The 17700-nt window shown below is 36.9% G+C and overlaps 1 protein-coding gene and 1 long non-coding RNA gene across 8 annotated transcripts in view; one reads left to right on the forward strand and one right to left on the reverse strand.

Annotated features, from left to right (window-relative positions):
* DNM3 (dynamin 3) overlaps nt 1-17700 on the reverse strand; it is a 298280-nt gene that overhangs the window by 157673 nt on the left and 122907 nt on the right. For all 7 annotated transcript variants that reach the window (XM_073356327.1, XM_073356323.1, XM_073356326.1 and 4 more), the window contains one exon: nt 14505-14618. In XM_073356327.1, the coding sequence (XP_073212428.1) occupies nt 14505-14618 (114 nt within the window). The remainder of the gene's footprint in view (nt 1-14504; nt 14619-17700) is intronic.
* On the forward strand, nt 1675-8319 carry LOC140916538 (uncharacterized). The gene is made up of 3 exons (XR_012160545.1): nt 1675-1719; nt 2019-2236; nt 7938-8319. It is a non-coding gene; the product is annotated as an uncharacterized lncRNA (long non-coding RNA).

Raw genomic sequence — 17700 nt, forward strand, 5'->3', positions numbered from 1 at the left:
ATTCCAATCCCAATTGGGAATTATCCCTGGCCTGTCACCAAGGTAGAGTGTCTGACAGGTCACCCATCGCTTATTTCTTTTCTTTGGCCTAGGTCTCTGAACCCGTGCTCTGATAAAAGTAAAATCCTACTACTTTGTCTTCCACATTTACTCATCATACTCCTTGAAATGAGAACTCTGTTACCTACTTCATCCAACTCTATGGATACTATTGTACCTTTATTGTATCTATACATGCTACTTGTATTAAAGACACTGCAATCACCCAAGAAGCATTTTCTGACATTTTGGTGTAAAAGACACTATAGCAAAGCATATATTTCACTGCATAGCAGAGTTACTCAATCCAACAAATGTTAGAATTCATGGGGTATGTATTTAGATTTACCAACCAATTTCTTTCAAAAGCTATTTAGGACGTTAGTGAAAATATACCTTTTAATATTGACTTAATATTAATCCATTTGTGTTATATCAACAAGGTATCTATGTAGAAAGAGAGTTAGTGGCATTGATTAGGTAGGTTGCATTTAAAACCTATTTTGCAATCTTCCCTATGTTTGACTTAAGAAGAGTTCGCAAGCTGAATTTACAGATAAATCTTAATTTTTATCCGACATTGTCCTTGTTCTAAAACAAAGGAAGTAAAACGTTTGGAATCAACAGGCAACAAAGTCGGCAGGAGAACAAGGGTAGATCCCTGTGGGGGGAATATCTTAAAATCTACGGTAAAGTCATACTTGGCAAAACTCAATAGATCTGGTAAACATCAAAGATAAAATTTAGCAGGATAATTCCATCAAGTACCATTAAAAGAAAAAATGGGACCAGCAGGGTTACCAGTGAAAAACAATGCCAGGCCTAATAGCACTGATCTACCAGAAGCAATTTATTATGACACCAGAAATAGCTATTTTCACAGTGACTGCTTGAAATGAAAACTTTAAAGCTTCTTTAAGTCTTGAGCTATACCAAAGTATTCAGCCAGCCAGCCAAAATAGCTGAAGGGAAATAGGAAGGCCACATGTGGAACTAATTACTCATGTAGAGGCTATGACAAAGAACATTTCTCCAGACTTTTCATGGGGGCTTCACTTTCAGGAAGTAGCTATAATTACTGTTCAAGTCTAGAGCAGCCTGCATGCCAGTGACAGTTCCAAGAAAAAAAAAAAAAAAAAAAAGAAAGAACCTATTTGCCCTTTCTTAGTCTGAAACATCAAAATATAAAGCATAACTGGAGTTATTAAAGAAAATCAAAATCACTGGCATATTGCATTAGCTTCTCGAAAGAAATTCTTTTCACATATTAGTTTTTGCAGCCTTTACAGAACAGCAAGTTTTGTTTCTACATTAACTCGCTCTCTGTTGGCTGCAGTGAAACTGTACATCTTGACTTTTTACAGCTTTTCCATAGTGGGGCCCACTTCCTGCCCAGTTGAGGAAAAAAATCTGGCCTGAAGATGAAATGACTGCTTAACATTACACTAAAACATCTGGTACCATTTTATACACAGACCCATGTCTGAGAGCAGGCAATTCTAGCGGTCTCACCAGCGGCACAGTGCATACCCAAACCTCCCTAGGGTGACATCATCCCATATATGGACTCTCAGGCCCAACCCTCCCTCTTTTCCTGGTCCTAAATTCATTGCCAGATCCCCAGTCTGCTGCAAATGTGCCACGTCAAGACTGGAAATCACAGCACTTCAGTGTGTTTCAGTGAGTGCTGCAGAGTTTGAGGGGAAGCTGAGCAGAACCCTGATACAGGAAGGCAGTTTTTCCCAAAGACTAAAAGAGGATTTAAAATAAATAAATAGAAGCGTCCGGAGATCCTGCTCCGTCGCCCCAGTGTTCAGACTACCTGTTCAGGACAATGCTGTTGTACAGTAGTCTGCACATTGGTTAGACTGGGCAAGGGAAAGCAACGACATGGACTTTGGGGGACGACAGTTGCTATTGCCAAGGAGAAGACCATTATTGCTCCTTTCAGATCTCATATACAGTATTTTTCTTCACAGGTTTTACACACTAGGGAATAAGAAACGCTAAGGGACACTGAGAAAGGAGGACTCCAGAATAATGCGGGGAAGACATTCTGGTAAGGCCTACTTTTGAAGAACACCTGGCCTGTGACCTGGCGAACCTAGGTGACTTCCCCTCCCCCATTCTTCCAGTCATCACTGCAAGACAGATGGAGCTCTGGTGATTTACTAAAACGTATGCAAGAAAAAGAGAGGTATATCTATATCTATTACATCGAGAGGTGTACATAACTAAGTTCAGTCATTTTCATGTATTTACTTAAAAATAAAGCTTACTTTTCCCCAAACTAAGAAGGTAAATTTAAGTTTTGTAGACTGTAGCAATTGCTATGAATATGTAAGGTGTAACTCAATTAAAAACAATTCTGAAAAATTGATAAAAATATTAATTATAAATAACTTCTTATGAGTTATGTAATTTTAATGACAATTTAACAAAATTATTTCTGCATTAATAGGGTTAAAAATATTAGCAAAGAATGTGTGAATATTAATATTACACATTCTAAAAGATTTATTTATAAAAGGTCGTGACAAAACTGTAATTATATTTGAAATGAAGCTGAAGCTTCATTAGATATTTGAAAATATATGCAATATACGTTGATGAAAAAAAGAAAAAGTGACAGCTAAATATAGCAAGATGCTTTGCCAGCTAGAAAATTGAAATCTTGGACTGGCAAAGGAAATCATCCCTAGGAGTACAGGCTGAGATAGCAAAGCAATAAATGAAAAAATAACCCTACTAACTTTTAATGTCACAATACATGTCGGTGCATTGTTTACAAGAGCCCAGCACAAAACGATGGTTGCTGCTTTCTTGTCTATACTTCGTATTGCTGATATTTCTTCTTGCATTCAGAATGATAAGTTACTTTGTCTCAATTCCCACTGATAAAAATGGAATTTGTAAACGAATGCAGAAGTTTTCTTTGGTGAGTTTCCAGCTGTCCTGGTAGGGGAAAAAAGCCCTCAGGCTGAATGAAATCCCCATGGAGAGAATAATACAAAAAGTCTGGACTGCAATTTGATACCAGTTGAATTTCAGAGTCAGCTCCCAGATAGTTAATACTGGTAACAAACTACTGCAACTCCAAAAAATAAAATAAAAAAATAAAGCCCAAAAGTATTCCCTTCTATATGATGCTTGTTATTTATATGAAGATTTTGAATGAGTATACTACAAACAAAAGAACTATAAATAACTCCATTACAATTACTTTTTGCAATATGTATAAGTAGGGATTTTTAAGCAACCTTGATGCGGTGTGATTTTTATAAATATATATAGTATTACCTTTCTAAAGGGCTCTTTCAAAGCTCAATAAAACCCTTCCGAGGAGCTGCTATCATGCAGTATTAACTTCACACTCCCAACATGGGTTTTCATATAGTTTATGCAGTGAGAATTCTCTCTGTCATTTCCCCTACCATCCCATCTAAGCTACTGTATTTTAATTTAAAAAAATTTCTTTATCCACCTTCTTTGGTTTTATTTCACAACAAATTATTATTTTTGGAGCAAAATTATTTTTTTATTAACAGATTACAGTGTGGCAAGAACGATTTCACTCTTGTATTTTAGAGTCCTGATCACTAAAGTAGTAACACATTTAAAAGCAAAGTTATTAACAGAAAAATCAGAAGAGACATGAAAAGACAAAGGAGTGAAATTGAATTCATACAAATGTTAATCTTTTATTCTCACTTCTCACATGAGAGGTGTTTTAGGCATGGCAATTCTGCAAAGCTTTATGGTTTATATTGTAAGTGGTAGGAACAATTTTAGGTTTTAGAATATTTGGTTTACATTAAGACAAATTACTTAGTTATAATTCCAAAGGAAAGAGATTGCCCTGCGCAAGCTATTTCCTTTTTCTTTTTATAGTCAATTTTTCAGCTTTCAGAGCTTGCAGACCAGAATCACAAATCAAGAAAAAATTTTATCTATTCAATTAGAACCATTTAATTAAGCTAATAATGTTAAATTAAAAAAGCCTGAGACAACTCCTGTAATTAGGAAAAGATGATGAATGGCATATGGAAATGGTGCGTTTCTCTTCTCTAGTCTATTATTTGAATTAATCTTTATGTTAAATGACCTTTCTGTATTTAGGAAGTGTTTACTCCCACCTCTCCTCCTCAAAGTTACATTTTTAGCCTGTACGGCTGAAGGTGGTGGTAGGGATGACCCCTGGCATGAGTTTTGGAAAAAGGGAGGGAGATTGCAGTACACAAAGCAATAGATAGGAAAAGAAAGAATGTATTGTTAAGGAGCAAGGAAATATCTACTTCAGCACAGCAAAAGAGTTTCATTCTGTGAATTGAGTAACCGTACTCTTCTTGATCTTAACCAGTCAGGAAAAAGTATGTTTCTTTCTTTCTGTTGCCAACACTTGATTTGAAACTTATTGTGAAAGACTATTTGGGGGGAGGGGGGGGGAATGAGTTTATAAAGTACAGTTTTAAAATACTCATACACGCACAATATACAGATTCTTCAAGAACAAGGATAAAACACTAAGGTTTATGATGACTGAGAAATATGAATTGTGTTCAGTGGGAAATTTACAGTGTGGACATAGTTTAATTCAACCCAACACTGTACTCAAATCTGTTGCATGCAGTGGATAATCTGATTTGAGAAAAAAAAAAGTTGGATTTTAACAGAAAAAGTACAACAGAAATGGCAAATTAAAATATGTACAACCATTTCACCACCAACAAGTCAATACTGCCGTATGACAGATCAGTTATTTTGTTCTCTAAGAGCAAACACCTTATCTGTTACATCAAACAAAACTAAATGGAGGGAGGGTAGGGAAAGAAATATTTTCAAGCTTTCTGATTAGAACACTGCTTCCTTAATTTTCAAAAGGGAGACCCACACAGGAATTGAAGGCAGCCATTTCTTGACCTTACAGAAGTGAAATATAAATCCAAACAAAGGCATCCAAAGACAAAAACCAAAACGTTTCTTACAATGGAAAAGAGTCACAGATATTGTTCAATCTTTTGTCAGTATGTTCCCCCTCCCGCATTGTGTAGGACTAATGTGTCCATATTTTTGGAAGACTAAAAGATACTACCTTCTCAGCGCACACACATACACTTTTCTCCAGACCACCCAAGTATCATTGCTCGGTGGGAACTATTATAAACAACAACAACAAAAAAAGTCAAATACCAGCATTTTCAAACGTCTCTATATTTTAAATGGTAAAAGGTGATGAGAATGGGGGTGGGGAATCAAATCTATTAATCAGAATGCAGAATAAATAAAAAAGACACCAACTTCCTAGAGGATCTAATTTCTAGTCTTTAAAAATAAAAATTAGATGAAGTCTTCCCTTTTAGGAATACCACCTTTTCCTTCTCCAAGAACATAGCCTTCACCATGACTTGCAAAGAGTTTTACTTACTAGAACTGTGCTGCATAAAAAATTCCAAGTTAAAATAATATTAAGGCTTTAACCTGCAAGAGACAGGAAATACCACAGTTAAGGTTGGAAAACTTCTTAATTCACTCCAACGTGCCTTAGTATTGCATTTTGTGCTACATGGTATAAACTATCTAAAACCACACACTTGGACAAAGACTAGTAGTAGTTGCAATATGCATAAAATGAGTTACAAATACATTTCTGTCTTAACTCTGAATTTGCCAGCTACTCACAGTTATCAGACCTATTAATGATGTTTTAATATATGTGCACAGAAACCTACTTTCTGTTTCTGAATTTTCTTTTCCTTACTCACTATTAGTAATTCAAAATATTTCTATGCTTCCATAATACCTTTAAAATCTATATTTACCTAATAAATCGTATAGTTTACTGTGCCCTTTGGTATATCGTACAAAGAAATTTTTAGCCACATTTTAGAAGTACTATTATCAGTTCAGCGCAAGATCTTTGTAATACCACGGGTGTCTCTTTAATAACGTATACTTATTAATTGACAATAATAGACTAGTCATATGGAGTACTAAATGAACTGCTTAATATAAAGAGCAAAACACACTTGCATCAACTCTACATTTATAACCCTCAGTCCATTTTAGTTGATGAAGTCTCCCTTTGTATGGCCAATAATCACTGACTACAAAACACAAATCAACTCAACTGCCACTCTCCCATAACACCTTCCTCCCCACTCAGGCACCCCAATACCTGCTCATAGACACTAGTCCATATTCTAGGCTAATGTGGTCTACACGTTCTTGTGTTATTGATTCCCAGAGGGTATTTTTACTGCACAATTGTTTTGGCATTCCAAGAAAGCACAATATCAAATCAAACACAGCTAATTTTTCCCGCCGTGTAAAGATTTTGAGCACCCAGTCTACATACTAAAGCAGCTGAAACTTTCAATGACCAAAGAAACACTGCTCTTAAAACTGATATGTCACTTATTTTTCATGAAAGCAATTGATTAGTCCACATTATGATCTTATTCTTTAAGTTTCCTTTTAAAATGGTCAAGCTGTAGGAGGGCAAAAGTACTCAATTCTAATTTCACTTGGAACTCGCTTTTTTTAACTATTGTGTTTTACCACAATAAATGTACATTGGCTTAGAATGGGAAAAGGCTTAAGACATAATATGTCATATCTGACTTGGCTATTTATGTATTGTAATTTTTAGTTTTAAAAAAATAGACCTAATTCCAACTTGCTAAATTTAAATCAGACTGGTGATTCATAAATTTCAAACTGATCTATTATCTATAGATGTGTCAGTTTGCTTTATAGAAATCTAGTAACTAGCACCAGAACACTACAGCAGATTTATATCAAATTTATTACATGATGTAACATAATTTATAATTATTTATATAGTATATTTTAAAATTGTAAAATATTTGCTTTTGCCTTTGATAAATTCAGGCCTTTTTACGACCAATTTTCAGATAAATACAACATATGTTTTAGAAACATCTAAATATACTAGAAATGAACAGCAATGATTTAAGGAAAAGTATTTTAAAACAGAGTACTTTAATTTGTATAAAAGTTGATATAGCTTTCTCTTTAAAAATCTTTTAGTAGAAACCAATGTTTGAGGTTTAAATGTCTTTTCAAATTACGGCAACATCAATAATTTACTGAAAGGCATTTCAAATGTAGGTCAAATTTCACTAAGTGTATTTTGGTGCTTTACATGTGTAACATTTCAGCAAAGCAACACCTTTTGTAGGAAAGGTGTTTGTTTGCACATTTCTGTTTTGTAGCAGAACCTACATTTAATTGAAAGACCTATATTTTAAGCCCAGGACTGCTCTTTTATTTTGGTTTTCACATATAAAAAGTACACATTTTGAAAGGAATAGGAATTAAAATTATATGCTAAACAATGTATTAGTGAAATATGCTCCTTTTGATTGTTCCAAAGCAAAAGCCTCACATAAATTTTTACACACACACACACACATTCTCTCTCCTTCCAGAATATTCTTTATTGGGACATTCTACATATGGTTGCTTCCATCTATACAGAATTATTTGGTTTTGTTTTCAGTATTTAAGTTTATGGTACTTATCTGTTCCTCGAAAATATTTACTGTATAAACATATCCTTTATCTTGAACTTCAGTATTTCTGTGTTTCCAAGAAGAGTAAAAACATCTGGTTAAATTACTACACGCTGTGCAAGTACAGTATCTGGGAAAACGCTTGTATGAACTGGATTTAAAATAAACCATGGTTTAAGTCATTGTTCTTCTTAACAATTTTAATGTGACCATTCTGTTGAAATCCTATCCCATATGCATGTCAGCACAATTATAACTGATGTAAAATGCATATTTTCTGAATAAAGTCAAACGTCGTACTTGTTCCACAGCTCCCGAATGTTTTAAAGTTTAATTCTGTTATTTGTGTTCCCCCCAACAAAGTCCCCAAATCTGGAATGGTACAGACTGATTCTTATCAGCCGGTGAGGAAAGGACCCCCTGATGGATCCAAGGGACTGGCTGGACGGAGTTGTCATGTGTCTGCCTGTCTACACTTGCTGTGCAGAACATCCTCTCACCTGTACAGCAGGCACAGACAGGCAGTCACATGACAACCCAGCCTGAATGACAACCAGCCAATGAGAGATCAGCTCTGACAGACTATAGCATCTTCACCAAGAGCTACAGCAAAGAGTCACTTTCGGATTTAAGTCTGCTGGTTCAATAATTAACTCATGTGTACTTTTTATTATTAACTTGGGCAGCATATTGAAATCCACCCAGAGTAAAATGAACGGTGCCTATCAAATACAATAAAACCCACTGCTGAAATTTTTACTGTGCTTTCAATAGTACTCTTTTCCTAGTTGTTCTGATTAACTCACTAACCATGAATTTTACTTGTACCCTGCTTTGTGGCACCATTGCAAATGGGAAGACGAAATACATTTCTCACATATATTTTGATAACAGCACATGAATGACTCGAATTTTATTAGATCATGCAAAATTAATTGTATACATGCTGATCATACAAAAAGAGGAAGTTATTCTTTGGCTAGTAAATGCTATTAAAAAGGACACCATAAGATTTCTGAATATTTTTCCCCTCTTTAGTATGTGGGATTTTATTTCCTTCTGGAACAATGAAAAATCCACTTCCTCACTCATTTTCTGTCCTCCATCACAAGACGCACATTATTTTACGACTGTAGCTCAATTGTAAGTTAAATTAATAATACACATTTCCTCACTAATGTTGACAGCATTTTTGTCTTTAAAAAAATGAAGCATTTGATTTGGAAACCAAAAAAAAAAAAAATACAGATTTTGTAAATAAAGGGAAGAAATAAGTCAAATTTCAGTGGTCTCAGCCAAGGGTCCAACTCTGCATTCCTTGTACCCCAAAGGGTGCCAGTGAAGTTGATGGAAGTTTTGGGTTTCCAGAGAATACAGGATTTGACAGTGTCATATTAAACATGGGACATTTTTTACAAAGTGCATCCTTTTGTCTGCAGTAAAGAACATTAGGTTCACAAAGGAGAATGGCTCTCCTCAGCCCCTCTCCAAAGTCACACTGCAGCAGAACTTTGTTAATTCTCACTGCTCTATCCACAAACCTTAGAATTTGAACACAAAACCCCACATTCTTTCCCCCTTGTTGGCAAAGTAATAATAGCGGAGAGCTAACTCATATTACTAAGACTTCACTATTTTTACAAAATATACTGCAGACTATCCAAGTTATAACTTATTGTACTAATTAAAACTAGTCAAATAAATGACTGCATTAACCTTGCACTCATTTGTTCAATAAGACCCCAAACCTACACAAACTATTACACATGCTTAACTTTTAACAGGCGAATAGTCCCCTTAAAAATCAATGGGATTACTCATCTGAGTAACTTTAAGCATATAAATCAGTGTTTGCAGGGCCTAATTCACAATGGACCTTCCAGTCACTCACACAAGCAAGGTTCTTCTGCTTTCTACAAACTTTTCCTAGTATCTGAAGACTGATCAAACTCATGTTTTTGTTTTCACCAGGAGTACAAAAAGACCTTATTCCTCGGATTCTCATTTAACGATCATTAAGATTAAAAATGCTGTACATGTATTTGAACAGCAACAAAACAATATCAATAAAGACCCATAGAAATAAATTGCTTTATGCTTATCCATGCAAGTGGGACAACAAATTTTGAAATCCATTCTTACGGAAATGCATTATTTGCCAAAGTAAGTTACTTCAAAATAAATTCTACCATGGGTTCTTTAGTACAAGGCCCACAGCCAACAAATAAAGCTTCTTCAAATAGCAGGAGAGTACAATACCTGCTTACATTTTTCGGATGCCTTTCATCCCAAAACAAGTCCCAGACTATACAAAGCATGGTTAGTATTGTTCCTTATGGGCACATGCCTACATTAGAGGAGCTGCACAGCTACATTGTCCCAGCAGGCATTGTACCCCAAGAAGGCACAATATAATTCAGAGCTCCCTGACATACAGGGAGAGCACAGCTGCTGCTACACTCTTTAATGGGGTGCAATGTACACTGATTCCATGGCCAGCCAGCTCTGCTGCTTAGTGTAGCAATAGGGGGACCATGGGTCCTTCTCCTCACCCCCTCTGGAGAGGTTAACACTGCCATAGACTAGATTTACATGGACACTGTGCTCACGCATCTGCAAGGACTGCAGTAGTGACTGGCATCTGCTTAGGAGGCACAAGGGGAAGTGACGTCCTTATGTGCTTTCACTGTGCTCATCTGTGAAGAGCCTACTCAAAATTCAAATCCCTAAATTCAGAAATCATTTCATACACTGCTGAAGGCCACCAGTCTTTGGGTGAAATACAACAGTACACAGCAACCATAATGAATAGTTTAGGACAGCAAGTGACAAATAACATATCCATTTGAAACTAAAGAGAAAGTTTAGGGAAACAAAACATAATTTGTTCAGGAAACCAGAGCTCACATCTCCTGCTCTTGTGAAGCAGGCTGCTAGTCTTTTAAGTACCACAATGGTCACGTCCTCGATTTTAACTGTTCTCATGGAACATCAAACAAGCAGGGAGCTCAGTACCCTTCACAAGTTCTCAGGCTCTAGCTCAGTAAGCAGTCTTGATTAATGCAGTACAGCAGCAGACGCTTCCAAAAGCGTTTTCGGGAACTCTGAAGCCTCCCACTGAACACAGATAGAAGACTCAAGAATTCCCAACCATCTTTAAGGTACTTCTAAGTACCTGAGACAGCACTTAGTGAGACTGGTTAATTTAACCGCACTACCTTTCAATAATATGCCAAGGCCTTCCGTATGATAAGAATAAAGAGAAGGCTGACATATAATACAAGGCTATAGAGTTCCACAGAGAAGTTCTGGCGTCATCATTAACCAAACAAGTGATTTGTTACCACAAGTCAAAGACAACAGAATTTCCCCATGATATAATGCAGAATGTTGGTCTGTAGGAGTTTCAGTAACTTCTACATTATGATTAGAGTATTAACCACCACTCTATTTTCTTCAAAGAAATTTTTAAAATGCCATACAACATGCCTGTTTTCAAACTTGCACATTCACAAAAACACCCATAAGTTTGATTTCTTGAATGCTGTTTTTATGATCTCATAATAAAGTAACCCAAACAACATCCCTGCAGTATTTTGAAGACAAAACTGCCTTCTCATAAGTTTCCACTGTAGTCCTCAATTCCTTCCTTCTGATTTATTAACAATGATCCTCTTTTCAAGCAAGTAGGTAACAACCGATTACATTAATGAGAATTATATGTTTACACTGAAGATACTTTCCTACAAGTCTTAATCAAAGTCAAGGAAATTCCAGGTTAGCCTTGCTCATCCTCATCTGTCATACATGGGTCTTCTAGGGACCTCACAATAGCATATCACCTCTGTTGTGCGCATGCTATAATATCTAAGCAGAGGACGACAAGTTATAGACAGAGTGGAAATTTTAGCATTTAAAATGCCTGCTTTTGTCAGTTTAAGTTAGATCCATAATTTTTTTCATTGACATTTTTGAAAAATCTTAATCATAGGTTACCGGTCTTGTTACCAGTAACTCATAGAAAAGAATATATATCGAAATATAAAAATAGGTTTTTAACAGTGCCCTCCTAAAAGCATGTCCCTTTGTTATTTCCATGCTTGTTTTAAAGAAAGGTTTCAATTCCCCTGAAGAATGCTCTTTCAAGAGAATGGTAGGCCAAGGATGGGCCAACAGCAACAGGTACAGGCAGTGAGATAATGTTCTTTTATTAAGATTTAGACCACAAAGTAACCCAGACCTTTATTTCTTAACAGAAAGAATAAAAAAATATATTCAGTCATTGTCATAGTGGAATAAAATCAGTGAAAGCAAAAAATTTCCTGCTTCTCTCATCTGTCATTATGATTAGTTCATAAGAACAAACTGCAGAAAACAGTAAATCTGTCTTCAAGTCCGTCCCTCAGTTATAATTAACAAGCAATAGCCTTCCTAAATATTAACCTAGGCCATCTGAACCTGCTATGAGAAATATCTCTACTTACCTTATAAAAAACAACTTTACTGTGTTTTAAATAGCTAATATAGTCATAAGATTTGCTCCATAATCAAGTCTGAAATGTATTGAATTCACCTCCTACAAAGTATTGGGAAATTGAAAATATGAATGCTCTATGTGACTTACAAAACAAGGTAGGTGAGGCAATATCTTTTATTGGATCAACTTCTGTAGATGGACAGGACAAGCTTTCAAGCTTTATAAAGCTCTTCCTTAGCTCAAAAGCTGGACCCTTCCACAAACATAAGCTGGTCCAATAAGAGATACTACCCCACTTACCTCATCTCTCTCGCACCCTCGGACCAAGATGGCTACAAACTGCAAACATACATTACTTAAGACATTTAAAAATACATTAAATTGGGTATTACATTTTCAGTCCAGTCTCATCAGCTTCAATAAAAATGAATCATAGCCTTCAAAGCAACTTAAGGGGTCTAATAACTTCTGAATATATACTTTCCGACATGGCTACAGTCTTAATTCATATTCTGTATATTTTCCCCTTGCATGAAGAACGGACTTAGTCAATTAACAGTAGATTTTCTTAGAAGAATCCATCCCAAAATCATAGAATATCAGGGTTGGAAGGGACCTCAGGAAGTCATCTACTCCAACCCCCTGCTCAAAGCAGAACCAATCCCCAATTTTTGGCCCAGATCCCTAAATGGCCCCTTGAGGATTGAACTCACAACTCTGGGTTTAGCACGTCAATGCTCAAACCACTGAGCTATCCCTCCCCACTCCCTCAGTGGTTTGAGCATTGACGTGCTAAACCCAGGGTTGTGAGTTCAATCCTGAAGGGGGCCATTTAGGGATCTGAGGCAAAAATTGGGGATTAAAAATAAGGACCAGCTCCTGCAAACACTACTACTAAAGTCACTACTTGTGGCAGCAAGCACTATACTCAGTGGTTGCAGGGGCCAGGCCTTGACACAATGTGTTACATGTAAAGAAACTGCATTGTAAGATTTCTACCCAGTGTGTCTAGAAGCAAGGATGCTGAAGTATAATATTAATAAAGTAAAAACAAAAAAATTAAGGGAGGCAACAGTGACAACAACGAGCAAGACAAACGTTGGAAACTGACTTTTTAGAGCTTGCTAGAAAAACATTTTCCCCCTGCCAAAGATGAAATTTTCTTCAGAAAAACCCAAAATCTTTCCAACTGAAAACTGCTGAAATTTGAAAACATTTTGGGTTTTGGCTGAAAAGTTCCAGTTTCAGATGAAAATACAAACATATGAAGAAAGCACACACTGAAAATTTGTGTGTAACTGAAGACCTGGTTTTCACTTGAAAATAAAGTCGATGGAAAATTTTCAGTCAACCCTACTAATTTTAAATTGAAGACATTCAAGCACAGAACAAAGAGTCCCATACTTAAACATTTATTTAAGAAAAATTAAGAACAGGACTACTGTAGAGTAGTGGGGGTGAGGGGTTTCAAAATGTAAGCCTGGATATTTAGGTAGTTTTACATCCTCAAGCATGGAAGCAAAAACGTTTTTCTAACATCTTTATGTCACTGCTGAGACCATTAGAAATCCAACAATCACATCTAAGCAGGCTGGATCGCAACAAGTCAATATCCAAAGCTATCTAACAGGTTCAAACGAGGACACAGTCTGAATATCATATTATAGGAATGTCCTTCTTTAGCTCTTGCCTGTTAACTACAAATTCATTCATATTAACAATGGTATTCCTTACCAAGGTACCTTTATATCTGATCATCAGTACGGCAAGCTGAAAAATCTAGTTAACACTACTAGAAATGTTTCTACTTCATTTTAGACATTTCACAACTTTAGGCAAAAGCCTAGCTGTATTACAAAATATATCTAATTTTAATTGCTTATGGAAATAACAATCATAAGAAAAAGCAAAGAAAACCAAGGTTACTCCAACCTAGAAGCTGACAACCAACTAGATGGCAGGACATCATATGCACAAATGTGACCAGGCTGGGCTTGATGGAAGAACAAGCCACAGACAAGTAATACTGCACTGTTCCCAGTGTCTACAAAGAAGCTCCAGGATGAAATGATGATGATGGGGAAAACAACTTGACACTTTATGACTAACTTACACATTAACTGTAATGAAATCCAAATGAAACAGCTAATAGCAACCAGAAAAGTCTGGTATATTCTCTTATCTTGACTCTTAAAAGAAGTAAGCGTTAAAGATCTAGAGTAAATAATTAGTGTTCCCAAAAAGTTGGTAGAGAAATTTCAGTCGGATCTTAAAGCAGAAGAAATACTGAGAACTGCAAGAGCGGGGATCACACTAAGGAAGTGCTAAATTAGATTACAAGAGAGAATACATACTAAATGCAAATTCAGTATAAACAAAGTTAAAATCTTAACATTAGGAGCTGTGAATGAATACCAGAGTGACTGATGTCTGCAAACGAACTGTGTCTTTACCTCATCATCTTTATACCAGGACAAGCTTTCTGCAGTCAGAACAAACCAGTACTCCTTGGACCCCCCTTTCATGATGCCGATATTGTTGATGGTAAGCCAGCCTTTCCGGATCACCTGTACAGGATTGTAAGTCAACAGACATGTATTAATTGCCAGTCACTCATTCACGAAGCACAATTCGCTTTCTAAATTCATTCTTTTGACTAAAAAACTGCTTTACCAATAAAAGGTGCGCTTTTCAGTCATTGACAAATTTGGAATATAATTTCCACAGGGTCTGACGACCACAAGAAAAAAGCAATATAGAAGAGAATGAATTTTGTGGGGGAGGGGGCTTGGAGGGAAAAGAGATGCCTAAGGTCTATCCTCATGTATATATACTATAAAGTATACGGTTGAATAACAGATGTGTGATCTCGATACTATTTGCTTGCAGTGTAGAAACACATTGTGAAAACCCATACAAAAAACAAAAGGTATAAAAAGGATGGTTGCTTTCACTGCTCTGATGCTGCTATTTTTTTAGATCTGGGAGGTCAATTATGGAGTAGGAATCGTGAGCTAGGACCAGACCATACTTCCTCTCTGGAGCAGTCAGTGGCTTCTGGAAACCTTACCCTTCAGAGAAAAAAGCAGTAACAGAAAAGTAGAGAGTTCAAGGCAAGGGAATAGAGGCGAGGAACAAGAGAAACAGAGGAGGAAAGAAAGGAGCAAAGAGCAGAAAGGAAAGAAAAAAGGAGGTTGGGATGCAGAGAAAGAAGAAAAATGAGACTGACTGGAGAGAACAGAAGGGAAACAAAATGGAAGAATAGAGAGAGAAGGGAGTATAGAAACCAACGCTAAGGTTAAGAGGAAAATCATGCAGGAAAAATGGAGAGCAAGAGAAAATTGGGGAGGGATAACAGGACTCAAGTGGCAAAATGGAAGGAAGAGGACAGGTCAGCAGAGACATTTAAAGAAAGTATGAGTACAAAGGTCCACTGAGCTTTCTGATAAAACTATGACTAGTTCAGTAAAAGTTTCAGAGTAGCAGCCATGTTAGTCTGCTTCCGCAAAAAGAAAAGAAGGACTTGTGGCACCTTAGAGACTAACAAATTTATTTGAGCATAAGCTTTCGTGAGCTACAGCTCACTTCATCGGATGCATTCAGTGGAAAATACAGTGGGGAGATTTATATACACACAGAACATGAAACAGTGGGTGTTACCATACACACTGTAACAAGAGTGATCAGGTAAGGTGAGCTATTACCAGCAGGAGAGTAGGGGGCAGGGAACCTTTTGTAGTGATAATCAAGGTGGGCTATTTCCAGCAGTTGACAAGAACATCTGAGGAATAGTGTGGGGGGGGATAAACATGGGGAAATAGTTTTACTTTGTGTAATGATGCATCCACTCCCAGTCTTTATTCAAGCCTAAGTTAATTGTATCTAGTTTGCAAATTAATTCCAATTCAGCAGTGTCTCGTTGGAGTCTGTTTTTGAAGTTTTTTTGTTGAAGAATTGCTACTTTTAGGTCTGTAATCGAGTGACCAAAGAGATTGGAGTGTTCTCCGACTGGTTTTTGAATGTTATAATTCTTGACATCTGATTTGTGTCCATTTATACTTTTATGTAGAGACTGTCCAGTTTGACCAATGTACATGGCAGAGGGGCATTGCTGGCACATGATGGCATATATCACATTGGTAGATGTGCTGGTGAATGAGCTTCTGATAGTGTGGCTGATGTGATCAGGCCCGATGATGGTGTCCCCTGAATAGATATGTGGACACAGTTGGCAACGGGCAAGTCTGAATTTAAAAGGAAAAGGAAAAGGGTTCACTGCATTACATACACCATACAATGAAGTCTTCCAAATCTCTCTGCGAACTCATGTCAATTTCCACTATTTCTTCCCAAGATCTCATTTACTTGCTTACGAAAGATTGGGAGTGTGGTTGAAAATGCTCTGGGAGAAATTTTTCAAAAAGTGCTTATACTTCTAGTGACTACTACAGATGCATGGAGTTATGCAATCAAATGGAGGTTGCCGCTTACTTTTATGGATAAGCACTTGGGCTGTGGCAAACTCCTCAGAGACTTCCAATCTCAGCCTGCTCCAACATCAGCAGCAGACAAGAGACAAACAATTCGAAGTCTGCTTCATGGTCAATAATCAAAGTCTGAAACTTCCAAGTATATTTCCCTCAATGGGCACATATAATAAGCTCTGTCAATGCCAATAGCTTTGATATGTACGCAGTGAGAATACCTTGTACTCATTAATAACAAAGCCAACTGAAAAGGGGATGAGGTGCCCTACCACCCGTTATTGCTGACAAAAGGTGGAAAAATGTCTGCAACTATAAATTTAGCACCTTTTGTTGCAGCTCTCCCCAAAGGCTGAGACTGCAGAAAAGCTTATGCTATCAGTCCCTGATCAACGCTGATGTTGCTTTGCAAAGCAAATGGGCAAACATGGCTTCTGAATGTTTTTAGAGGTGCATTTTCAAACATCTCAGTCCTAAAAATATCTTTAACCCATTCACTCCAAAGCCACAGCTAGAAAACGTGCCAGAAAAGTGGAACATTGGTGGCACAAAGTTAATTTACATCTTCCAGTTCCAGGAAGGGAAGCTGAAATTTTGCACCTACCATAGCCTCAAACAAACAAAGAAGGACTAAAAATGCAGTAAAACCATTGCAAGTTCTACATGGAGCGGAATATAGGCGTTGGTAGGGAGAAAGGTGACTCTTCAGAACCCAGCAATGTGACAACCCAATACACAGCTGCACATAAGGTGCTCTGGCCACGCTATTTAAGTGGTAAAGAGTGTAGCAATTTTGCTCTGATATTTAGTCTTAAAAATGGATTGACCAATCTTGTGGCATCACTATGCACTTCCATGGGGGAGATCATGGCTCTGGGTACTAAACATGGTACCCAAATGCCTGGGTTTTCCTGGAGTGGACAGAGCACTACAAAGTCAGCTCCTGCGCGGAAGAAGCATCTCAAGTCATTCTTGAGCAGTGCTGATGGGTACCAGAAGCAGTTGCATCTACCCTAAGCAGACAATCTATGACAAATGACACTGGGGTAATAAATAGGCAGGAATGGGAAAATCTGTTGATTCTCTTGGAAAGGACTGGACCTCCCTTGGAAAAATGTTTATCTTTTCCTAGCTAAAAAACAAAAATGAAGCACATAACCCAAAT

This window comes from Lepidochelys kempii, chromosome 8 (assembly GCF_965140265.1).
Source record: "Lepidochelys kempii isolate rLepKem1 chromosome 8, rLepKem1.hap2, whole genome shotgun sequence".
Classification (NCBI taxonomy): Eukaryota; Metazoa; Chordata; order Testudines; family Cheloniidae; genus Lepidochelys; species Lepidochelys kempii.